Source organism: Megalopta genalis, chromosome 7 (genome assembly GCF_051020955.1).
Source record: "Megalopta genalis isolate 19385.01 chromosome 7, iyMegGena1_principal, whole genome shotgun sequence".
In the NCBI taxonomy this organism is placed as follows: domain Eukaryota; kingdom Metazoa; phylum Arthropoda; class Insecta; order Hymenoptera; family Halictidae; genus Megalopta; species Megalopta genalis.
In genome coordinates this window covers 3,497,990-3,522,444 of record NC_135019.1, presented here as the reverse complement: position 1 = coordinate 3,522,444, position 24,455 = coordinate 3,497,990, and the positions used below count along the sequence as shown (strand labels likewise).

General features: G+C 34.2%; 6 protein-coding genes and 1 long non-coding RNA gene across 20 annotated transcripts; 4 read left to right on the top strand and 3 right to left on the bottom strand.

Moving 5' to 3' along the window:
* The first annotated feature begins 719 nt into the window (after positions 1–719).
* LOC117229175 (metalloendopeptidase OMA1, mitochondrial) lies at positions 720–3,442 on the top strand. Of its 11 annotated transcripts, none has more exons than XM_076523605.1 (10): positions 720–851; positions 940–1,014; positions 1,268–1,549; positions 1,648–2,064; positions 2,133–2,272; positions 2,346–2,513; positions 2,595–2,702; positions 2,786–2,986; positions 3,053–3,232; positions 3,289–3,442. In XM_076523605.1, the coding sequence occupies exons 4-10, from the start codon at positions 1,707–1,709 to the stop codon at positions 3,391–3,393; spliced, it is 1,260 nt and encodes a 419-aa protein (XP_076379720.1). In that variant the 5' UTR covers positions 720–851; positions 940–1,014; positions 1,268–1,549; positions 1,648–1,706; the 3' UTR covers positions 3,394–3,442. The 11 variants fall into 11 exon arrangements, with proteins under 11 accessions (XP_076379720.1, XP_076379721.1, XP_076379719.1 ...); XM_076523606.1 differs by having other exon boundaries at positions 940–1,019; positions 1,436–1,549; XM_076523604.1 differs by having other exon boundaries at positions 940–1,019.
* A 155-nt stretch (positions 3,443–3,597) lies between these two features.
* On the top strand, positions 3,598–8,131 carry LOC117229172 (integrin alpha-5). Its single transcript, XM_033485424.2, has 18 exons — positions 3,598–3,780; positions 3,863–4,112; positions 4,174–4,312; positions 4,395–4,459; positions 4,534–4,681; positions 4,814–4,899; positions 4,968–5,159; positions 5,230–5,329; positions 5,390–5,576; positions 5,648–5,829; positions 5,887–6,008; positions 6,079–6,293; positions 6,358–6,738; positions 6,810–6,993; positions 7,052–7,424; positions 7,498–7,594; positions 7,652–7,781; positions 7,859–8,131. Exons 1-18 carry the CDS (start codon positions 3,626–3,628, stop codon positions 7,907–7,909), a joined length of 3,057 nt encoding a protein of 1,018 aa, XP_033341315.2. The 5' UTR covers positions 3,598–3,625; the 3' UTR covers positions 7,910–8,131.
* On the bottom strand, positions 3,612–4,448 carry LOC143259845 (uncharacterized). The gene is made up of 2 exons (XR_013033843.1): positions 4,184–4,448; positions 3,612–4,083 (listed from the first exon to the last, which is right to left on the bottom strand). It is a non-coding gene; the product is annotated as an uncharacterized LOC143259845 (long non-coding RNA).
* Positions 7,419–14,241, bottom strand: LOC117229174 (nuclear RNA export factor 1). Its single transcript, XM_033485426.2, has 10 exons — positions 13,587–14,241; positions 13,053–13,375; positions 12,884–12,970; positions 12,540–12,786; positions 12,273–12,466; positions 12,077–12,189; positions 11,667–11,703; positions 11,356–11,588; positions 11,117–11,285; positions 7,419–11,035 (listed from the first exon to the last, which is right to left on the bottom strand). Exons 1-10 carry the CDS (start codon positions 13,660–13,662, stop codon positions 10,595–10,597), a joined length of 1,920 nt encoding a protein of 639 aa, XP_033341317.2. The 5' UTR covers positions 13,663–14,241; the 3' UTR covers positions 7,419–10,594.
* Positions 14,242–14,738: 497 nt separating this feature from the next.
* On the top strand, positions 14,739–18,466 carry Socs36E (Suppressor of cytokine signaling at 36E). The gene is made up of 6 exons (XM_033485278.2): positions 14,739–15,192; positions 15,474–16,054; positions 16,138–16,451; positions 16,538–16,777; positions 16,854–17,120; positions 17,224–18,466. Exons 2-6 carry the CDS (start codon positions 15,622–15,624, stop codon positions 17,512–17,514), a joined length of 1,545 nt encoding a protein of 514 aa, XP_033341169.1. The 5' UTR covers positions 14,739–15,192; positions 15,474–15,621; the 3' UTR covers positions 17,515–18,466.
* A 773-nt stretch (positions 18,467–19,239) lies between these two features.
* On the top strand, positions 19,240–21,730 carry LOC117229112 (Pdrg1 prefoldin-like subunit). Of its 3 annotated transcripts, none has more exons than XM_033485283.2 (3): positions 19,240–19,434; positions 21,133–21,361; positions 21,531–21,730. In XM_033485283.2, the coding sequence occupies exons 1-3, from the start codon at positions 19,423–19,425 to the stop codon at positions 21,698–21,700; spliced, it is 411 nt and encodes a 136-aa protein (XP_033341174.2). In that variant the 5' UTR covers positions 19,240–19,422; the 3' UTR covers positions 21,701–21,730. The 3 variants fall into 3 exon arrangements, 2 of the variants coding, with proteins under 2 accessions (XP_033341174.2, XP_076379723.1); XM_076523608.1 differs by lacking the exon at positions 19,240–19,434 and adding an exon at positions 20,902–21,041; XR_013033842.1 differs by lacking the exons at positions 19,240–19,434; positions 21,531–21,730 and adding an exon at positions 19,441–21,041.
* A 224-nt stretch (positions 21,731–21,954) lies between these two features.
* Positions 21,955–24,290, bottom strand: LOC117229111 (Rat1 Interacting Protein 1). Of its 2 annotated transcripts, XM_033485281.2 has the most exons (5): positions 24,043–24,290; positions 23,587–23,839; positions 23,281–23,501; positions 22,814–23,205; positions 21,955–22,335 (listed from the first exon to the last, which is right to left on the bottom strand). In XM_033485281.2, the coding sequence occupies exons 2-5, from the start codon at positions 23,694–23,696 to the stop codon at positions 22,093–22,095; spliced, it is 966 nt and encodes a 321-aa protein (XP_033341172.2). In that variant the 5' UTR covers positions 23,697–23,839; positions 24,043–24,290; the 3' UTR covers positions 21,955–22,092. The 2 variants fall into 2 exon arrangements, with proteins under 2 accessions (XP_033341172.2, XP_033341171.2); XM_033485280.2 differs by lacking the exon at positions 24,043–24,290 and having other exon boundaries at positions 23,587–24,035.
* Between the last annotated feature and the right edge of the window lie 165 nt (positions 24,291–24,455).

The window sequence follows — 24,455 nt, the reverse complement described above, 5'->3', positions numbered from 1 at the left end:
AAAGATCAATATAATATGGTCTGCACATGTAGTTTCGGGGTATGCAGATCGATTTTACGCGCGAAAATAAGCTTAGATTAATTAGAGTATGATAAATAAAAGATACCGCAACTTGTTTTGTTTTATGATTTATACATAGATTTGTTATGAACGTTAATTTTTTCATGAAACGGTAGCATCCTTATCGCGAATGAAGAATCGATGTGTCATGTCGTTTCGAATCATTACATATTCGCGGCCAGCTCTGTGCTTACCGTATTGGTGCAGTTCCTAGAAATCTGTCCATTGTTACATCCAATGCCCGATCGAACCATTCCGATTTAAACTTCGATACATTTCCTGTGAATCTCGATAAATTCGATTGGATTATTTAAAAAAGAACGGACGTACCTTACGATGTTCTCGCAACAATATTACATGCTCTATCTAACTTTTGCATTGGAACGGTACGTGTTCAAATAAGATTTACATTTTTAGAATGTACATGAGAAACATAAAGATAGACCCTATTATGTAGAATTAATAATAATAGCAAGTCTAAGCACCGATCAATGGAAATCATTTATCGATCATAGCTTCTTAACATCGTTTGTTCATAATTTGATTTAGAACCTATTTAGTTATCTATCCAAAAAGCGTGTACGTCCACATTTCTCAAAATAAATTGATATTTTTATAAACTTATGTGCACATGGAAATACATCTTTTCATATTCCGGTGTTATTGTTACGCGATTTCAAATGAATAATAGGTGCGCAGTTATTCTGAAAGAAGCGCCTAAAAATACTGACTGTCGGAGAACCGTATAATGTACATAGCGAAAAAGCGATGCGGCTGTCTCTTTGACATATGTCAGCTGATACATCAACACAGATTCTAATACCTTTACGAAAAACATTCGACGTTCAACCATACTCACGATTTATTTTTTTCTTTCAGCAAACGATACCGCACATTTTTTTACGTTTCCATACCTTGAATATAACGTGCTTATATTTTTTAGGAATCCGTAATGTGAGGTAAGTAAAGGTACAAATGCATTACAAAATTTTTATTGTATAACCCCAATAGACATTAACTGACTACAGTTCTATTCTTTCCAACAGTTACACATCCTTTGATACTAAATAGTGAGAAATTTGCACAGAATTCTGTGAAATTATTGTGAGAGAGATGTGTGTAAATGTAATCTTGTGCATTTACGATATATATACGAAATTATTTAATACTTACTAACTATTTTTAATAGTCTATTGTATGGCTTTAGTATTCCTGGTCTTTACATGGAACGAATAGTCACAGCTTTAAAGTCTAACTTAAACAATAAACAGTTCCAACATACAACTGTAATATTTGTGAGAGTTCAGAGGATACGAACACGACCCATCTGGTTACATCTTATAACAATATTCTTCACTAAACGAATGTTCCACAGTGCGCTGAAATACGGTCTAGTAGGCACCATAATGTTTCGGTACACAAAATTGGGATTTTGGCTGTTGATATTGTCAGCCTTTTTGAGTCCAAGAACTTTGTAAATCCTATTTAAGTAAGTTGAGGGAGTTGTAAATTGAATATATAGTTACTAAAAAAACAGTTACATTTTTATTTTTAATTATAGAGTTAAAATGATTGTGTTTTCTTCAGATTATTGCGATAATTACTTGATGTAAAGACAATTGCTTATATAAGAGAAATATATAAGTATGTTATACTCTGTGAGAACGATACATCTTAAATGCATCCAGCATGTAATTTTTAGAACCATAATGTGCAACACAAGAAAACTTTCATCCGGATGTATTGTTCATCATCATGATGTATTGTTCTTTCAATCAAAGGAATCAAAAAAAAGATGGCAACATGCAAAGCTTCAAAGAGCAAATTTTCATAATACGCAAACACTACATTTGCCAGCTTTAGGCTTAATAACGGTATGTAACGTGTTGAAGTTTGGTGCTGTGTTTAGTGGGTTATATGCTAGACGTTGGTGGTTAAATTTAACTCCAGAGAAACAAGAACAATATAGAAGCTGGTTCTGGGAAAGAAGCAATATATTTTTTGGTACATAATTTACAATTCGTTATTAATTTAAATAATGTGAAAATTATTTTTTATATTTATGGTTTCAGGTTCTTTGGGTGTTTTCTCTTTATCTTTACTTACTTTCTATTTAACACATTTAGAAGAAGATCCAATAGAGAAACGACGACGTTTTATAATCTTTGATAAAGCTGAACGAACTGCACTTGGACAGACTATTTTTAAAGCAGTACGTAATCGAGTACAATACCATCAATATTTAGTGAAGCTAATAAATTTTGTGTAACAAAACATTTATACAGTTATTAGAGTTTTACAAGAATAATTTCATACCATCAAGTGATCCTATGTATTCGAGACTTAGAAAAATAATAACGAATATAGGAAGATCCAATAAAGAAATCTTTGAACACACAGAATGGACTATCAATATAGTGAATGATCCAGAGCCTAATGCTATGGTTTTCTCGGCATGTACTACTGCTTTATTTCTATGAAGAAGTTCAAATTTTATTTTACATAAATGTAATATATTATTTTTAACGTTTCAGGGTGGAAATGTTCTTGTGTTTTCTGGTATTTTCGACATAATTCAAAACGATGATCAATTAACATTTATTTTGGCACATGAAATGTCACACGTTTTCCTCTTACACGTGGTAATTTAGTTTTATTAGAAGCAACAATACTAATTAAAATTTTTTTAAACATCTGAAAAATTTATTATACAACTTTTTTTTAGCCAGAATTATATTCCTACAACGTACTAGACAAAATTATATATACTATACCTACATTTCTTATTTGCGCAACTTTGTCAAAATGGTTAGCATTGATAGTTTATATGGGAACTCGTTTGTTCCATAATATTCTTTTCACGCTCCCACGTAAAAGGCGATCAGAAACTGAAGCTGACAAAGTGGGATATCGATTGTCTGCAAGAGTATGCTTTTTTATTATATCCTACATTTTTATATATAATTTATTTTATTGGTTTGTACGTTTTTAGAGTTGCATTGACGTAAGGGAAGTTTTACTTTTCTGGGAGCTTATGGACAAGTATCAAGACCTTACAGAAGCAAATAAATATATTATACCGGCTTTAAGGACTCATCCTAGTCACAGCAGCAGGCAAAGAGTGCTAGCTCGCCAAACACCGGAAGCCTTGAAATTGCGAAATCAAGCTGAGGTACTAATTTTTGTTATCTTTTTATCTCAAGCAAATTCTATTTTGATTAATTTCAGTGTCCTGAGTTGCCACCACAAGACCCACGGGAGAAACTGCCCCGTTATTTAAAAAATCTCGAAGAACGCTATCGTGACAATCCAGGAATATCTCTGTATTTCTAGATAGGTCTTTTACTTATGTATTAATCGAAAAAATAAAATTTCAATCTTATGGTCTGTTGTATATTCGTAACAACAGGATGAAACTGACAAGATAAATCATTCATTAGTCACTACTTAGTCACTACATTCATAGTTATCTACTATCTTCCTGTTCATTCAAGAAAAATTGCAGTATTGTGATTCTGTTCATAGAGGAGTGTTAGCATTTCACACTGTAATTAAAAATTGCAAGATGAAGCAGATTCTTCTTTTATTTATTACACTAGTGTGGGGATACAACATAGATACAGATTTTCATATTGTTTATTACGTAAAAAATGAACTTAAAAGTATTTACTTCGGTTACACAGTCTATTTATACCACGACTCGATCAACGATAAATCCTGGTAACACCACTGTTTCATCATTTTCATAAAATACTTATCTAAACTATATATTTAATCCTACGTAATAATGCAACTATGGAAGGTTGTTAGTCGGAGCACCAAAAGGAAGTTATTCTCAGTCCAGCAATCAGAAATTTAAGACATCATATGAACATGGTCTTACTTATCGCTGTGAATTAAAAATTACGGAATCGTGCCAGATTATAAGACCACAAAACGTTGAGAATAAAAAAGGATATATACGTCAGCTCGATATGAAGATGTTTATTGAACAGCAAGGAGGCTGGTTTGGAAGTGCCATGTCTATAGACAGGTCAAATGGAATATTAACGGTAAGATAATCTTATACGTTATAGTGTACTTTCAATGGCAAAATTGATACATTTATTTTAGGTATGCGCACCACGAACTGTTGTAAGTATTTTTAAATCCCTTAGTGATATCTATTCGGATACCATGCACGGAATGTGTTACAGTGGAAACGTTACCTCATCTGTACTCTCTATTGGTTACAATGATCTTGAATTTCATAGTTGAGTATCCGAAACTATTGATATCAGAACTAACAATGTGAGTATAATGCAGCAAATAACGTTTGTATTTTTACTAATTAGATTTCCAATCAAAAATTTGGTACAACCCAATGTACGGATTCTCCATTCACTACGCTTCAGCAATGGTAAACATATAAAACGTAATTTACAGAGAAGGAAATGCACGAAGAATGTATAAATAATAATGAATTATTTTTAGCAAGAGGTGGGTAAGAAACAGAAAGAGACACACTATATTGTAGGAAAGCCTGCAAACGATATTTGTGGCGGTATAGAAATAGTGCAAAAGAATAAGAGACTGTCAATTGAATTATCATCTGATGAAGCTGATGACCTATCTCGATTAGGTGAGCCTCTTATTGTCTTCAAAGTCCTCGTCGTCGTATTTAATATGAATGATATTTGAGCATGTTGAGTTAAACTAGATACACTACATATTTCTTTTCTTGAATATAACATTACATAACAATATGCTTCAGGGTATAGCGTTGAGTCTGGCTACTTCTTTAAGAAGGATCAGCTACTTTATGTCAGCGGTGCTCCTGGCTGGTACTATAAAGGACAGGTGAGATGATAAACATGCACCTTATATGACAGAGAATAATGCTTTTTTGATACGAATCATTTTATCAGGTAGTGGTTATTGATGGAACAGCAAATTCGTCCATTGTGGCTAAGTTACGAGGTAGCAGTACTGGCGAGTATTTTGGAGCAGCTTTAGCTGTGGGTGATATAAACAATGATGATTTAGATGACCTTATTGTTGGAGCACCTTATTGGGGAGAAGATAATGGTAAAGTGTATTGTTACTTTGGTAATTCCAAGGTGAGTTCACTAAGTGTAATGTAAGTTATTTAATTTTCACTATAGACTTTCTTTTTTCACTCTCGTAAAGGGCCAGTTTAAAGAGGTAATATCTCTTCATGGAAAAGTAGAAGGGGGCCATTTTGGATATGCGATAACAAGCGGTGACTTAGATGCTGATGGATTCGATGGTAAGCTTTCGCAACTAAACATGATGCAGTGTTTACAGTAGTCTTTTTATTGCTTTACAGATATCATTGTGGGAGCACCCTGGGAAGAATCTGGAGTAATTTATATATACAGCGGTGGTTCAGATCTAATGGAAACAAAGCTACAAGCGTCACAGCGAATTGCAGCCATAGATCTAACGGAGCATCGTCGCAAATACGAGAGATTTGGATTTTCAATGTCAAAACCGATTGATATTGATAGTAACGGGTTAGTGTCGCCCATTTCTTAACAATAGTATACCATTACAGCATAAAAATTATTGTTTTGTATTTCCTTAGTTATCTAGATATTCCAATAGGAGCATATAAATCAAACCATGCTGTTGTGTTTCGTAGTAAACCAGTCGTTAAAACGGAACTCGTAATTCATGTAGTACCCAATGTTTTAGAAAGAGATACTAAATATTTTTTAATCGAAATCTGTCCACGGTACAGTGGACATAACGTAGAAAGCTTACAAGGCAAGTATAATAACAATATTATTTAATTATAATTTCATATATGCAATTAATTTTTAGGTGTAAAATCCACGATCTCGATTGCTATAGATAAACAGTATCTGCGAACCAAAGAAACATTTTTGAAATTCGAATCCTTCAATTTATCAGTTACGTGCTTCAAAGCGCAAGTCAATCTCTCGGTAATAATTTATTTATGTCCCTTTGTTTTACATAAGTTTGATTCTAATTTCATTTATAATTTTTTTACAGAAAAATATAAGAGATTTTATTGAGCCAATTTATATTTTTGCATCGCATGATTTCGCAAATAATACATCCGGTCGCTTCTGCAAATTCTGCCCTGTGGAAAGGAGAAATAATAAATTACATGTCGCTCAAACTTTTCTTCCTTTTAATATCGACTGCGGAGCAGATAAAGTTTGTACTTCTAATATATCCGCTGCAGCAAAGTTTTATGGTGTTCGGTAAGCATTCAATAATTGATTGACATGTTCCCTGCTTTATTAGTCTATAAAAACCGTTTTTTAGCGACAATACTACGTGGGTGATCGGTTCGACTGATGTAAAATTAGAAGTAAATTTAAAGAATTATGGAGAACCAGCTTATCTTACCATGCTTCAATTCACTATTCCAAAAGGGGTAGTATTACGTAGCATCTTACCTTCTTGTCAAGAAGACACATCTAAAACTAATTTATTAATAACCTGCGATGTTGGTAATCCTCTATGGAAAGGAGAAGAAAAGAATATTACTTTAGATCTTGACATGAAAAATTTAATTCACGATTCGATGTCTGATCACAAGCTAAATTTTAACATAACATGTACAACCCGTAGTAAAAACGAAGGAGTGGAAATTATAACGAAAATTCTTAACTTGATAAACGAAGTTTCTTTGTCCTTGAACGGGTTTGTAATTTCTACATTTTCCTTATCATTGAATACTGAATAGTATTTAGTATCAAACGTTTATTGTTTAGGAAGGCCAATGAAGAAGCATATTACTTGTCCACTATCGAGAATGTTGCTTCAAATCTCAGTTTTCAGCATACGTACCAAGTATACAAGCTTGGTGCAACACCTATAGAAAGCGCTCAACTCGTTATTAAAATACCAACAGCTATTAATTATTCAGATCCTTTAATACACATATATAAACCCCAGGTACAATACAGCAAATTGTTTTCTAATAAATAAAAATGATTATCGAATATATTTTCAGCTCTATGTGTTAGGAAAATTGTATGAATGTACATCACAAGATAATTTACTAGACAATGAATTCATAAATGTGAGAAGAGAATTGTCATTGTATAAATTTAATATGCATAGTGTAGCTAGCGAAATGCAACAAACTAATAACTTAATCATTAAAAGAAATGCAAACGAATCGAGCTTCGAACTGCATGATATAAAAATTAATAAAACACTGCAATATACGAACGATAGCAGTTTAAGCGACATTTTATATATGAATTGTTCAACTAGTGATGTGTATTGCTCAACTATTGTATGCAATTTAAATACATTGGAGACATTACAAGACATTGGAAAGGTGTTAATCAAACTACTTTTAAATGTTGAAAAACTTAAAGGTAGTAAACTTTTATTGCATATATACTTTTGAGAACTTAGATATTCAATATGTCTTCTTTTTTACACGTTTAGATACTCTCGCTATCGACAGAGTTGCTTTAAAATTCGACACCGAAGCCACTGTACACATACTAAAACCAGCTGCGAGGGTTTCTATTAATGGAACAAAGTAAGTATGTTTCCCGAAATGTCAAATATACAAACCAAGTAATAAAATTTTTTATAGATCTACAATGGTACTTACAACAATGTTCTACAATAGTTCGAAACAAACAGGATTGCAATTGTGGATTGTTATAGCTTCTGTGTCAGTGGGATTATTACTATTAATTGTTTTTGTTGCGATTTTAAGCACGGTATAACATTTTTTTTATTTTCCAAATATTATCACAATATATTATAATATTTCTAATACTATTTTCTACAATTACAGTTAGGTTTCTTTAAGAGAAAAGCAACCTCGTCGAACCTTATCAAACAGTGAAGTAAATACAGCACAATATCTTTAATACTTAAAAGTATATTTTACCTATATATTGTATTATCTTTAGAAATCAGAAGAAACAAAAGAACTGCCGCTACAATTAAATCCGACTATCAATGACATTTAAAGAATATATTAAAGAAGATGTTAAGGTCGTGTTAAACTGTTTTAATGTTCGTCTAATAAAAGACACATATTTAATAAAATTCTATTGTTTATTTACATTATATGCATATTCAATGTTTTCTATGAAAAACTCAAATTCTTGTACACAAATATTTATTCTCGTCAATCACGTCTCATGTATTTACAATTTGCATCGCGCTCAAACATTCTTTTTTACCTGACGAAACTAGGCAAAAACTGCAAAAACGTACCTTAACATGTACATGGTGTGACTTGAATAACTATATGATCCTTTGAAAGCGATCGAAAATACAATTCATACTCGCCATCGACCATTTTGTAGCATATCCGGAAATTTCTGCTCAAACGATGTTAGAAATGCGTGAATAAATTAGTTAAAAAAGATCTTTTTCCCATGATAGTGACAGGTTTCCAAATTTACGTCGACAATTGACGCGTTCAAGGTCGATGCGAATTGGTACAGAATGTGAGCATAAACTGTTCTCTCGAACGACCACGCTCATCTCATTTGCGTTCCTCGACATTCGAATGGCCTAAAATAATTACAAGTGTCTCTTAATGACATATCTTGTCAAAAATCACGTGATTCCACAGTTCCTGTGTGTATTTTATCCCTGTGTATTCGTTAAGTCTGTCGGTATTATCCAACATGTATCTGCAGCAGAAACATAACAAAGCGGCAGCCATTGCTTCTGTTTGACCAGCATATATTGCTGTGCAGAAATTTATTTCTGGATTCAGGAGCAGCTCATGTACGAAGCTCGAGTCAGAATTCATTCTGTTCGATGCTAATCGTTGATCCATCTATACGTTTTATGATAGAGGGCAGATCTGTATCCTATTCGCCGTAGCGCATCAAGTGCATTGCGAAAGGCTACAACAGAAAGGGGAATAATCATTTGCCTCCAGTAAATATCTCATTCTATCTTTCTGAGGATCCTAAATGTTTCATTAGGACTGTTCTGCTTTCCTCCTGTTTTATTGCTTTTTTTTTATCACAACGAAACACTGTGACGAACTCGCAGTTTTCCAACAGCAGTTTGTAAACAGTTTCGGTGATTAAGCAAGAACTGCTTTCTTCCTTGATATGACTTGAGAGTCCATTCCGTCTCCGTTAAGTTCGTTTTTGTATCTCTCTGACGCCGACGAACAATTTATATTCACACACTGTACGTAAAATATCTTCAGATACTTTGAAAGTGTAATATATATCCGGACAAAATGGTGGTGAATGAACAACATTACATTTCTATATATGTACATACAATTTAGTTTTCAATAGAGAGGCAATGCAGCATATCAGTATGTATTTTTTTTTTTTTTCTAAAACTGGTCCGAAGCTGGCCGACACGTTTAATTATCTTGTGTATAAAGAAATAATTTTAATGTCAACCAGTACAACTAAAAAAGGATTTACCTTTTATAGTAAAATCTCTTTTAATACAGATTAATATATTAGAAAAACTGAACGACGCATAATTGCAACGAGCAAAGTCGGCCAACTTCGCCCGAATTCTCAAACAAAATATGCGCTTCCTTTTAAGCGTATCTTACACTGCGTTGCAACCTGTTGAGGTTTAATATGAACTATTTTGCATTGTGCACATAATGATGCTTATTTTATCTAAGATATCACAATCAGAATTTCTGTACATCGAATGAGGATATATAATCATACCTTTTCTATCATACTTATTCAATAATATTTAATAGCTAATGTAAAATTACTTAGGATACGCGATCTTAATGTGTAATTTAAAAATGGAACAAGTGCATTATCATGCAAAGTGCATCGATTATTTTGGAAAAATAAACATCATTATGTTTGTAGAACGTAACTAAAATAGGCAGTATGTGAACTGTAAGTCACTTGTGTCACAAGCGTCGAAATTAAGGTGTTCCGATTCTCATACTTTAGAAAATCAGCAATTATTTGAAGGTACGCGTGTTATAAAGAAATTATTCATAGATGACTCAAATAGGTTTGAGTAAGTACCTTCAAATGATCTTTCATTTAACCCCAAAAAGGTTCAATGTACAAAAATTAAAGTAGCAAGAAAGAAAGAAAAAGAAATAGTGTTGAATCGGACTAATATTATAAACCCCTCAAAACATTTTTTAATTCTACGAATCACCACTAAATCCCATTCTCACTTGTGTACGAATCATGAGCTGAATGAACGACAATTTCTTTTGAATATGGGAACAATATACATGTTCTAAAAAAATATCAAAACATTTAAATATCTCGTTCGGTTAAAGTAAACAGAAGCTTGCCGGCAAACCTTATTATAGAAAATACTTTCTGCTGTTTCGTTTCCTTAATGCATAACAAGCCTTTTTTTGCTTTATTGCGAACAGATATTATTAAGGGTCAACGAAGGTTTTGGGTACCAAAATCGAAGGAGAAGCATGATTTTACAGAACGCAATAGATAAATCAAAACAACACCCAATACCTCCGTGTCCTCATTCAGATCATGATGTAGAAGCACCAAAACATCTTCGAGCCTTACATATCCTAATCTTTACTGTATACTTATTTGTTAAATGCTTCAGGTGGGATCTGTCCTCGCTTGAAGAACTCGTGGAACGCCGAAAGCGCGTTGTTATAATTCCATTGTACCTCCTCCAGACACTTCAGACTCCATTCCAAATTCATGTTAGTCTGTTGGCTGAGCGTTGCAGTCATTTGTTGTTTCACATCTTCGGATAATTGTGCTGGCACTGGCTTTACGGCGGTGCTGCTCGATGATGATGATGATGATGCTACTGCTTGCTGAATTTGGGTTGTTATCTGGGTGTTCAAGTTTTTCGTCTGAGCGGCCGTTGGATTACTGATGTGCAATTGTTCATTTCGAATACAATACCCAGTTCCTTCGGGTACTATTATGAATGTTCTATTGAAATGGCGAACAACCTGATCTTTCTTGTCTAGCTCTTTAAAAATACCTGTGACTGTGATCAACATCATCACTTCCTATAATTACAGTAACATAGTTAATCATAAGTCGGAGTAATATAGTTATCACAGTAATAAATAATAAAGAGAAATTCTTACTGTCACCAGGCTGATGTCCATCGTAAATGTGTTTATATAGTGAAGAGTTTGTGGCATTTCAGATATAAACGAGACCACAGATAATCTTCCTTGTTTTAATAATTTGTGCCTCTTATTTGTATCATTTACTTTATACAAGTTTCTATTTTCCAGGAGGTATCCACTTAATCTAGACGAGTGAAGTTGTTAGTAACGCGAAATGTTTTTAATAAAGATCAGATTGTACATTTTTTACTTACTTATTACTACTTTGAAAATAAGTCACGGTCATGCTAAAGCATGCATGCTCGTCATACGCGTCTAACAATGGTTGACGGTTCTCGCTATCGAATATAAGAAAATATTGTTGCAGAAATTGGCTAGCAATTTCTTGCGCTTTTGCGTTCGCAACGAACATTCTTCGAGGGGTTGGCAATTTATTTCCGTCGTCCGCTACGTCGAACAAGATTGGCTTTGGGAGTTCCATGCCATCCTGTTAAAATAATAAAAATTGTGACGAATATAATGTGTTAATCGCATTAATCGTAAGTACAATGTGATATTTATTTACCAGCCGTAGAAGTTTGGGGAACCGTCTCCGCACGTCGCTAATGTCGGGAAAGAAAAGCCAGAAGCCCGGAAGCTCCAAGTTAGTCGGAATAACAGAAATATTTGCCTTAGTATTGAAGGATACAATGTAGTGGAAAATACACAGACCGTTTAGAACATTCCAGGGACAATTGTTCTCTACTAATTAATTCCTGCTACTAAATTTTAGGAACATTAGACGACAATTAAAAACTAAATCAGTTCAAATGCACAAGGCAGTTTTATTAAGCTGCCCAGATCTTTGTTGAAAATATTTCAACATTCTATTGGAACGCAGTAAACATTTCTGGTGTGTTAGCAGCTTCGGGAAACTATCCACCTGGAGAATTCTTTTATCAAGAGAAGAGAGATCGTATTAAAACCATACATTACCTAATGTATTCGCTTTGTCGAGTTTTATACTTGTTGCAAAGGGGATTTCCAGTTAGCTTCAATTCCTCCAGTTTTAATTCTTTGATATGCTCTAGTTGCCTAATGTCTTTTACCTGAAAGCATTAAGTATGAAATACTTCATATACTTTTAGGTAAAAGCACAAAGAAAGAAATTAGATCTTCGATAATTACTGACCCAATTGTCGCCAACGTACAGTATCTTCAATTTTGAAAACTTTCTATTCAGAACATTTAATTTCTCCAATGTATGCAAGCGGGTTGCGTCTAAGTTCAGTGCTTCCAGATTTGGTATGTGTTCCGATGCAATATCTAACACAGTTTTTAACAGTATAGTCCGAGATAGAGAGCAGAAATAATCATCAACCAGATCTGTGACAAAAATCATGTTCGATCGATACTTTGAATGCGATAAAGAATACTTTAAATTGAAAACTATACTAACCTGGGTCTCTATGGAACTTGGATAAATCTAGTGCATTTGTTTCAGTTACATAACGTTTAGACATGACTTGTTTCAATTTATCTTTCAGTTTAGTATCAATTTCACAATATGGAAGTAACAGGTGGAAAACCTTCACTTGCAGCTTAAAACCATCTGTAGTGGTGATCTTCTGATGACAATTACTTAGTGCCATTGCTTCTTTTTCATCGTCCACATAAAATAATGCTTCATTTGCAAGAACCTTGTACTATTAATAAATGTGAGCACATGGTTAAAAACTATATATATATATATATATATATATATTACTTAAATAATTCCACTATACAATAAAACTTACTTACCATTATTGGAACAAAAGTTTCTGGTGCCATATAGCTAAGAAGATTATTTATTACATATTCTTTATCATATTTGTGTCCATACGGTATCTACAATTTAAAAAAAAAGAGAAAAAACTATTGTATTATATATTCGCACAAGCTAATCATTAATGTACCCAATTTCACTTACGATAATCTGATAACAGGGATCCCCAGGAAGATTAATCCTGAATCTATTGTTAATTATTTTCCCTCCTCCTCTAAATCCTCTCACAGGTAAAGGACTGAGTCTTCCACGTCGCGAATTAAAATCTCTTCCGCTTACAATAACTTGTCTGCTGTTGTTATTAGAACTTGTTGCCATCTGAACATCATCGTCTAAGCATGTTAACGCTAAGTTCCTACTTAATTCACTAGTAGATGGTCTCGTCTGTGTTTTAAAGGACACTCTCGGTCTACTTCCAAGATGGAAGTGGAAGGCACCGTTATTTCTTGGTACACGATCATCGTGTCCTGTATAAAATATAAGTTATAATCGCACAGATTAGTTTCACACACTGATTCAGTGATGACTTAATATTTTTTTTCAAAATAATTATAATTTCTTGTTATTTAGAAACAAAAATAATTAACGTTGAACAGAGCAAATTAACGTTAAACAGGTTGGACAAGTATTTGCAACACAATGATAGTGAAGTTAAGATGCATCTACAGAAGTACTTACCAAAATAGTGTTTGTCGTCCGAATTTCCCGATCTTCTATTGCGGCCACCCCATGAATTTTTATGGAATCTTGACATCTTTAAGCTGTGCCAGGTACGATCATAGGCAAAACATGAAGATCGTACAGTTTTTTAAAGGTTAGGCAATAACAAGCTTTTTACGCACTTCGTTGGCGTTCAATCGTCAGAGATTAAATTAACGTCAACGTCAATTTGTTTACTAGGTACTAGATAGTAACCTTTTCTACGTCTACCACTCGACCGCACGTTCTTCGGTGAAAGCAGTCGAAGTTCAGAAAAACTTCCGTTTAACAAAACGCGATCACCACCTTCCGTTGTGTAAATCGAAAGAAGATGGCGGATTTATGTAAAGAAGACGCCGAGCTTTGTTAGATCCGCCAAGAATCATAAAAAGCGCGCTTGGGAATGTACCTTGAATGAAAAAACACCTCGCGCTGTTTTTATGTATAAATCAGTAAAAACCATCGGAGTAAAAAGAACCACTACGGTATTAAAAATCACTTCGTTTTACATACACGCATGCATACATACATATGTAGTATGAAATAATAATGATAAGTTTTCAATTTGATCTATAGGAATCAGTAGCTATCGAGTAGAAAGAACACAATCTGTGTGTAGTACATGCTCTTAGGCAGTAATGTGCAGACTGATATAGTACACGTACATTTTTCTTTCTCTCTAAGCAAGTGCTCTTATCCCCACTATTTTACCGTTCATCCAATCTGCAGTGAATCATGCCTCAGCATTCGATTGTCAGCCAATCAGAGCAAAGTGATTTCTGTCCCCATCTTCACCTGCTTAAGCAAACTGCAGCCCAGAGTCGTGGAACTAATTATGATTAACAATATTAAACTGTTCATAAATTTCTCCATGAATTTCTCGACTTGTGTGTTCATCACTTTCTTTAATATATTTATCTCTTCCAATATGTTGAGAGAATCTTCAATTTTCCAAACTATTTTGTATGAGTACATATGTATATATTGTACTAGAATCACAGCCTTCTATATACATATGTAGTAGTATATGACATATATAAAATAATGTACATACATATCAGGTACATACGCGTACACTGTGCATACGAATGTATACATATGCGTATGCGCTAAAAGTTGGTTTTCAAAACACGCCGGAATTTTGCCTTTCGCCTCTGACGCACTACATATGTACAATGTGCGTACATAATGTACAAGCGCATAACACTGACTATATACATATGTATTGCATCTTGTGACGTACTTGTGGTGTGGTGAGGTGACACATGGGAAAGAACCAGTTGGGGAAAATGGCCGACGATGCGTTTGGTCATGTTTTGACAATTTTACTTCTTTGATTACATCAGTTTCAAAGTCAGTGCATTACATTTCGAAGTATGATTTCAATCGTATCGTGAAATAAATATCCTGATCAAGATTGAAGCATTGATCAATACACGTGTCTTAATCGATCAAGGAAAGCCTACCAAAACTTGTCTGAACATGTTTTGGGTAGCTGCCATCAGGAAATACTCATTATAAACGCCAAAAAAATTTGATAGTAACATTTACGAAGATATTATACCGTGAAGTTTTTCTACCATTGGTAATTATATGTTTGTTCTCTTATTTCCGACTGAAACAGATGCAATTTGGTTTTCAATAAAATAAGAAGTTCAATTTTTGTTGCGTAAATTCTGTCATCTACGATTTCTAACGCATGACATTTATAAATTAATGAAAGGTTACTTCTGTCATTTACCGTTGAATTTCATTTGCGTGTACGAATATATTGTTCATATTGAAAAAAAAATTATGTTTTTTTTATATTATAATTACAATAACATTGGATTTCAGTGAATTTCAAAATATTACACTTTGTTTTAGATAATCAAACACATTATATTGATTGACAACTTATGTGATATAATGTAATCGTATTGTATAACATGAAAGTATTTATACTATTTCTATAAAAGAGAAATAAGAATGATATACTTTTGAGGCAGTAAGATGCCTGTTGGTCCATTTAATAATGGGACAGCATTTCGCTAGTCTCAGAGAATTTTTTAGAATGGGTGGTGAACGCCAGTCTTCCGAAGTATGTACTAGCATTATTCAGCGTGTACTAGAAATGACGAATCAAGATAGCACAGAAAATTTACATGAGAATGAAAATAATGGAAATGTACCTGCGTTAAACTCAAATTCGTTTCCACGTGGAGAATGCAAACCGGATGGAAATCTGGACAATGATCGGTTAAATTTAGAAGTAGATAATCATAATTCTAAATTTGAAACTTTGTATAATCAGCCGGTTGACTCTCAGGATTCGAAGCAAGTTTGTAGCAATGGAAATGTTACTAGTGAAATACTGAGTTACAAGCAACAGAATAATTCAGAAGATAGTCCTATAAATCCACCTCTGAGGAGATCGTCTAAAACTTTGTCGTTTGGTAAACGAAAAAGTAAGGAAGCACGTTTTCTTCATATATCTTTCTACTGTTAAATAATATGCTTTTTATTGTTATGTATTTTTCAATCTGCACAGGTAAACAGCGTAATAAGGATCAAAACCCAACGTGCACTCACGTTTTATCTTCTAAGAAAAAACGGAGTAATTGGGTATTAAAATTTAATTGCGCCAAAAGTAAAGCATCTAAAAGCACTGACATTATTCCGGGTCACGGAAATAATAATTCAGATTGCGTGTGTACCAGTTACAGACGAACCGAAGAAAATTCTATCGGAGCTAATGTTGTACTTAACAGTCGATCAGCTCCGCAAAGCCCAGTATTAGGACCGCTTCCACCAAGTCCAGTAATTGATCTTTCAAGAATCTATCCAGAGGAGTACCCAATGGAAGTATGTGTGCCCATGTGTTCCATCCAGCGATACAATGGTGAAAAATTTTGTTGTAGATGTTGTTTCTCTAATGTACTTTATTGTAGGATTGCGACAAAAGAGCTCGTTTGCAACGTGCTCGAGAAATGGAGGAAGGTGTAGAACCACCTCCTGGATACAAGCCTAATTATCCATCTGGGATACAAGTACACCCGAATGGGATAACAGTGGACAGTTTAGCGGCCCTATTTCAAGCCCACGCTGGCATACAAGCCGCTGCTCTTACGGCATTGTCTCAAATAGATTTTACGTTAATTCCGCACATCGAAAGGCCGGCACATACGCAGGTAGATAAACCAAGTTTTATGTAACAATCACAGAATAAGCAAAAACTCGTATTGATTTATGATTGTATATTTATAGGTTGATTATGTCCATTGCCTTGTACCGGACCTCAGATCCATCACAGCTTGTTCCTTTTATTGGGGCAAGATGGATAGATACGAGGCAGAACGATTATTAGAAGGCAAACAGGACGGTACGTTCCTATTAAGGGACTCTGCGCAAGAGGAGTTTTTATTTTCTGTGAGTTTTCGAAGGTATGGACGTTCTCTGCATGCGCGAATTGAACAGTGGAATCATAAGTTTAGCTTCGATTCACACGATCCTGGAGTGTATGCCTCGGAAACGGTACGTCGTCGATCTTTGCTTTTGTAGATGAAAAAATACGGTAACGGATACTCGAAGCACTATCATTTTGTTGTTGTCGGTGCGTTCGTTTTCTTTTTTCTAGGTGTGCGGCTTGATCGAACATTATAAGGACCCATCGTGTTGCATGTTCTTCGAACCAATGCTGACGATACCATTGCATCGAAACTTTGCCTTTCCATTACAACACCTCTGCCGAGCGGTGATAACCACACGGACAACGTACGACGGTATAAATAAGCTGCAGTTGCCAAAGACACTTAAAAGTTATCTCAAGGAGTACCATTACAAACAAAGAGTACGCGTTAGGCGATTGGATACCGAAAACGATTTGCGATCATACGGAACGTCCATATCATACTTACCTTTAATATGAGTCTCCGTATTCATATTCGATAGAGCTATCATATGTTACCTTATTAATTTTCCATTCGAAACTACCAACTTACCATCACAGTCAGCGTTAGCATATGTACAGTACTGGGACCAAAGATCACTGCATGGATACGGATTGTCGATACTTTGAAAACAAAAAAGATATTTATTAATTTTACGGAAATGCTACGAAATTTGAGAAACAATTGTTTTCCTAACACTTGTCTCTCCCTTATTTGTTGTCATTCTGCGTTCTAAAGTAAGACGGTAATTTCTTCTAATGTTTATAAGCTTGCGATTGCGTTTACATTCCTACCGAAAGTATCGATTGTCTTCATATTGAAATCTTTGATTTGAAAGTTGCAGAAAGGAACAGTTTGGATCCACTATTGTCGTATGCACAGTATTATAGCGTCGAGGATTAGGAATTCTTTTCAAATTTCCTCCTAACAAAACAAATTGCAATATTAGTAACTAAACCATACATACTCTACATTAAAAAAAAAATAGTAGATTAATTTAAACGATAGGTTATTGTTTTAACTGCATCAATGTTTGCATTACGATTATGTATATATTTTGAAAAGAAGGACATGTATATACAGTACAATGGTTGCTTGAGATACACAATATGCTAGAGGTTTTATATGCTTTAGCAATACAATTTTATCTTGTTCCTCAAAATTTATTTCTAATTTAACTAAATCGATGTGATTCACGCATAATTTAGTTTACGTTTAATTAAATTGTGTTCATAGGAATTCGTAAGCTCAACATCAGAAAGCAGTGTTATCTAGTATAGTCATTGAATTTTTCGATTGAACAAGAAAAAAAAAAAGAGAATTTGTGATTCATACAGCACCTGTTGTGCCTACTTACATGCGAAATATCATTATTGAAAAACTGTGTTCGTGTTCACCATTATTAAATATAATGAACATTACAAAACTGTCTATGTACGATTATTTTTAACCTTGAACAAATAATTATTTAGTGGATGTGGGTTCCCAGAAATAGAAGAATCGGTTCTCAATACAAATCATTGATAACCGGTGCTTTTTATGCGCGTATATACATTTCATGAGTTGTTTATTTAAGCTTGCATCATACAAAATAATAACATTGTACGTACAATTATGAAGAACAATTTATATAAAATAATTCGATGCAATACTGGAATGTGGGGAAAGAGTAACAACTTCGATTTAATAACCCGTTGCATCGAACTGTGTTTCAAGTACGCAACGTGTGCTGCACAAATGGTAGCACAATGCTATAATTAAATAAAAAGAATGAGCAGAAGAGAGTGATCAAAAATGTGTCTATAATTAATATAGGAATATTTCTACTTAGAATGCGTGTCAAGCTTAGATCATTTTTAAGAGACTTTTTTTTTTAGTAAAAGGATACTTATAAACTTCCTTTCCCATTTTTCAACCATGTAAAGCTCTGTAACAAGCATGTATCGAAAATACCAATATTCTAGAAATGGAAATAATTTTCTCAATGGATTGATCATGTCTTTAGAATAATTTGTGTGATACGTCAAAGTTAAAAGAGCCAGGTTATGTTGCTACCTCGTAAGCAATGATATGATACCACGATACTGGTGACGTCAGCGACGCCGCGTCGTGCACACGTGGCGAATGTGGCGCCTCTTGTGAGAGAAGAGTAAAACTTCATTCAAGGTCGGTACAGCGCCAACTGTTAGCCAAATTACTGACAGTCGATTTTCGGCTAACAGATTGAGCGTTTTGCTACTACCCCAATTGGCGCTGTACGGACACTCGATAAAGCTTCTTTTTTTCTTCAAAAGAGACGCCACCATTGCCCACATCATGCGAACTCGTATTCGTATCGTATCTCGCATGATCTTGCACGAAGAAAGTCGACATTAAAATCTGCGATTATGTTACAGAAGGTAAATTCTTGCCTTACATTAAAAACGTATCAACGATAGATCGTTTCAGTGAATATTTAGTTTACATTTTTAGTCATTGACAAATCGTTAAGATTTGATATGTTAATAGGAATTCAAATCGAACTCATGAAACAAACGATGCCATTTGTCAAACGATCATCTAAGTCGGTTTAGATATATATAATATATATATACATATGTATTGACGATTAAATGAAAATTAATTTCATCGGAGGTACTATATCTATATATAGTATACGATATACGTATACCATAGTCATACATGTGCATGCATAGTAATACATTTATCGAAGGTTCAAACGATATATTCCGCTTTAATGTTGAAGCAAAGCAATTTTTCTATACGTAATATCGATATGACGAGATGGAAAACATTTGTTAAAGAATCTCATGATATTCCTAACGAATTGCCAGAAAGAATCGAATATCGATTAGGATTCGAAGGAAGCGAAGCAAGAAAAGCTTATGAAGAAATTCTAAATGAAGAAAGTAATGCAATATTTTCAACGGAGGGGGGGGAACTGAAAAACTGTAAACAGAAGAGACTTGTCATCCAAAAAACTATGGCAGTAAAGGCAATCGTTTCCGATGAAAAAATGAAAAAGAAACAGTGTGCAGAAGAACAGGTGTCGATCAATGCTATATTGAAAGCGATTGAACAAAAGGACCTACAATTCTTGTTGAAACATGTAACGCAAGAAAATGTTAATTTAACAGATGATTTTGGTTGGACACCTTTAATGTCAGCTGCCTATTGCGGACACCTGGACATCATAGAATTTCTCCTAAGTTTGGGAGCTAGTAAGGAAGCGAGGGAAAAATCTGGACTTACTGCTGCACAACTGGCATTGAAAAAAAATTATCTAACTATAGTCGCTTTACTAAAAAAGAAAACAGAATGCAGAGGTAGTCAAATTTCTCAAAACGTACAAACCAATAATCCAAGAACAAATCTTGATACTTCATCGCATACAAAGTTGGATTTAATAGAACAGTCCTTAACAAATTGTAACGACACCATGCTCGATATTAGAGATAATATTAATTGTCAATTGGAAGAGAATTCAGGGTTTTATTGTGATATTTGCAAAGTAAATTTCCATTGTACAGCTTGGGAAAAGCATGAAACATCTGTGCTTCATTTATTTAATATGAAACCAAAACTGTCAAATGCTATGTATGGTATATCGAAACAAAACAAAGGTTATCAAATGCTTTTAAACACTGGATGGGATGAACAAGTCGGTCTTGGTCCATTGGGGAAAGGAATAAAATATCCTATTAAAACTTGTCTAAAAAATGATAGGAAAGGATTAGGTCAATCGAGTGAAAAAGAATACAGAGTCACTCATTTCAAATCCGGAGATCCAGCATTAATTAATGATACTAAATCTTCCAAACAGAAATGTTTAAAGAAGAAAGATAGGGAAAAATTATTAAATAGAGAAGTTAGGAAGGAAAGAGTATTGCGTATTGCTTTATCTTAAACCAACACATAGGACTTTCACAATTACAAAGTAATATTCATTCCTCTTTTAAAGACTGAATATGGTGTAATTTTTATATTTGCTATCTCTGTAAAATGTGTAAGTGAACATTTACTTTGTTTTGTTTTATATAGCAAAACGTTCTTGTAAACATAACGCTATATATAAATAAATACCATTTTTGTTACAGATGAAATTTGATCATGACAAGGCATTAAAACACATAGAACTGGTAGAAGAAAAAGCTGGTGAAATTCTCACAGATCGGCAAGAAATAATTGCTTTGGACAAAAGAAGAAATGACGATAGAGTTGGAATGAGAGCATTGCAAAAGGAGAAGTGTAAGAATAGTTGGGTAACCGTTGGACCACTGTTGTTTAAAATGCCATCTAAAACTGCAGAAGAGTTACTTGTGAAAGGTTGTTACTTCTTTACTTTTATAATTCTATTTTTACTCTATTACTATGACTACTATTATTACTATTCCTACTTCTATTCTTGTTAATATTACTATTACCATCACTGTTATTATTTCTATTTCTAAACCATAAATTATGTTCAACTTTATTTCTAACCCATATATTTCAGATCAAAGAGAATGTGATATTGAAATCAACAAGTTAAGAAGCAATTTAAAAATAAAAGTAAACGAATTACGAGACCTGGAACTCGATACACCTGTCGCAGGCTTACTGTTAAAGCCTATGTCTCATAAAGAAATGTCTGCAATAAAACAAATGTTGGGTGAAAACTATTAAAATTATACAAGTTCTTTGTCGATGTGAAAACTCTTGCTTCTAAATTGAAATTTTGTTTCTAATGTAATAATAAGCCAAATTCATTTAGATTTACAGATACAGTATTCTGATGATTATCTATCAAAATAGTTGACAAAAAACGAAATCTCGAGAAGTTAACAAACGAATACTATAATATATTGTCATGAATCATTGGACAATAAGATTTGCTAAATATAAATTATAGTATTCAATTTGTTTGTTGTTTTTATAAATTGAGGTTATTCATACTTTATTTTAATTTATCACTAAGCTTACAGTATTAGTTAAAATATCCGATTTCACACATCTTTTAAAGTTGTGAAGAATCTATATATAAATTTATAGTTTTTCTTATAAAGCAATACGTGTTGTCAGTTAGCTATTTCACTGTTCTCAAAGTGGCGTCTAGCTGCGTTAACGTACCACGAATATAAAAATGTATATTCTGATTCTGGGTCAGGATCGGGTCTAGATGTCACCACGTTAATACGATTTCTTCCTGGTTCATATATAAATTGATACATACAATTATCGTAATTGAGGGAAACAATTTCCCTTATGCGATCTATAAATCCAATCGCAAATTTTTTACAAATTTCAAAATCCCAGTTTTTCTGTAATCGAAACGATGCTATCAGATTCTGAATTATTGTAATGGGTCCCATTCCTGTACACCGCCAGGTCGCAGCTTGATCCGTCAGCGAGGGTCGTTGCAAAAATTTTCTTTGCTCTGATTGGCTGACGATTCAATGCCGAGACAGAATTGAATGCGCAGTAAAATGGTGGAAATATGCGCGCCAGCTTTAAAGAGTAAGCAAAACGTACAGGAGTAGGCCCTATTACTGTATACGTTTGGTTTGAGTCTGTGTTCGGGGAATTAACTTGCTCGCGACAGAGCATTTTCGGAACCTGGTCCGAAATGTGCTGTGTGGTGGTGGGGGAGGGCCGATGAATACCGGCAACACTGACATTAGAAATTGCTATTGGAATCCATTTGCATCATCCAATCCCATTTGTGAAATATTCCCTTCACCACTCTGAAGCGGGCAAGTTAATTCCGAGCCTTGATTTATATTAAGCGGTCATAAATACCTGAGAATCCTCTCTTATCTTATCTATCTTCAATTCCACTATCCTATTAACAACTCCTTTGAAGTCTCTACAGCCACATATAATTCTTTGTATACCAACTAAATGGCTTTGGAGAAACCATCTTAACAGTTTTTCTCCTCTCTGAGCTATTTGGTCATTTGTCATTTGACCATTACGAGTAATAAATTTTTTATTGATAGTTTTTAATTCTATGAATTCGATATTTTTTCCTTTTATAGTATTCGTTCCTAATATCGGTTCTTTGGAATAAATAGCGTCCATTTCACCGGCATAGAGTAAAACTCTATTACCAAGCTGGGACTTAAATACTCCGCCAAATAATTCGTTTAGATTTAGAGGAACAGATAAATCGGGTTCCGCAGTAGGTGATGCTAACGGAACGCGGAGCAAATGATCATCGTTTATTTTCGGAAGAAATAATTGAATAAGAAATTTTATTCGCGTACCTGCAACCATGTATTGCTCAAATTTGTGTCCCCAAAGTGTACATCTTTTACTATAAGCAGTTTCCGTTAATACTCTTTGTTTTTTTGCCTCGGTATCGTAAGCGCACAAATATATCGTTCCCTTAAATTTTGAAGCACATATTAGCCATCCTTCTGTATCGTACGGAGTGGCTAACAAAGTTCTTAATAAACCGCGGTAGCAGACAAAGTCTGCCTCTAACCTAAAAGTATATAAATAAACAATAGTTGAAACAATGAAGTAAAATAACTTTTATGTCACGAATGTAATTTATTCTGTGCACAAACCATTTTGTGGTTGCATTATTTGAATTTTGGTTTCTAAGATCGTCAAAATGTTCCGTTATCCATCGTAATAGATAACTGATTTTAACGTCTTTGTCCGATTTTGTTATCATCCCCCGAGTGTCATCGAGATTAAAAGGAAACTTTTTGGATTGTTTCAAATATTTCAATTTAGATAAATCCTCACAATATTCCCCGTCACCGTTGATACTGTAACTACCAATAATTTGCGGCGTAGCAAAGTCACCATCGGCGTCTATTAAATCGTGAATGTAAAGAAACATATTCTATATTTGTATAGAATTTCAGTAAATAAATTTCACTGCACGATTCTTTTTTAAAAACTTTACGCTATCTATGTTCGTCCGTTTTATTTTTCTGAATTATATATACTACGCATCAAAGACTCTAAGCTCATACTCTGAAACAATTGGTGACCAGATCTCCCAATATACTGACCGTTCGTGAAATTTCACTCAAGGCCATCGTGTCCATTGGTGGATTGTGGATCCATTGGCATCAATCAATCCCATTTGCGACGGGTAATTCTCTCGCTCCTACTTTCTTGGAAAAAAAGAAAAGCGGTCCGGATGCTGGGAGGTCTGATTCCGACCGTTCGTGGAATTTCTACTCAAGGCCAGTGTGTTCAATGGTGTCAGGGATTCTGGCTCGGAATCTGCTCAAAGCGGCAAAGAAGAGACCACACAAATAGGATTGGAGGCAATGAATGAAACTGGGCTTTGCGCGCTCGTTGGCTGGATCGCCTCCCGCCAGCCTAGCTCGCTTCTTATTGGTCAGCGCTTTTCGTTAATAACTCGTAAACGAAGCCGCGGATTGCATTTTCACTAAGGAAAAAGTGACTTCGAATGACC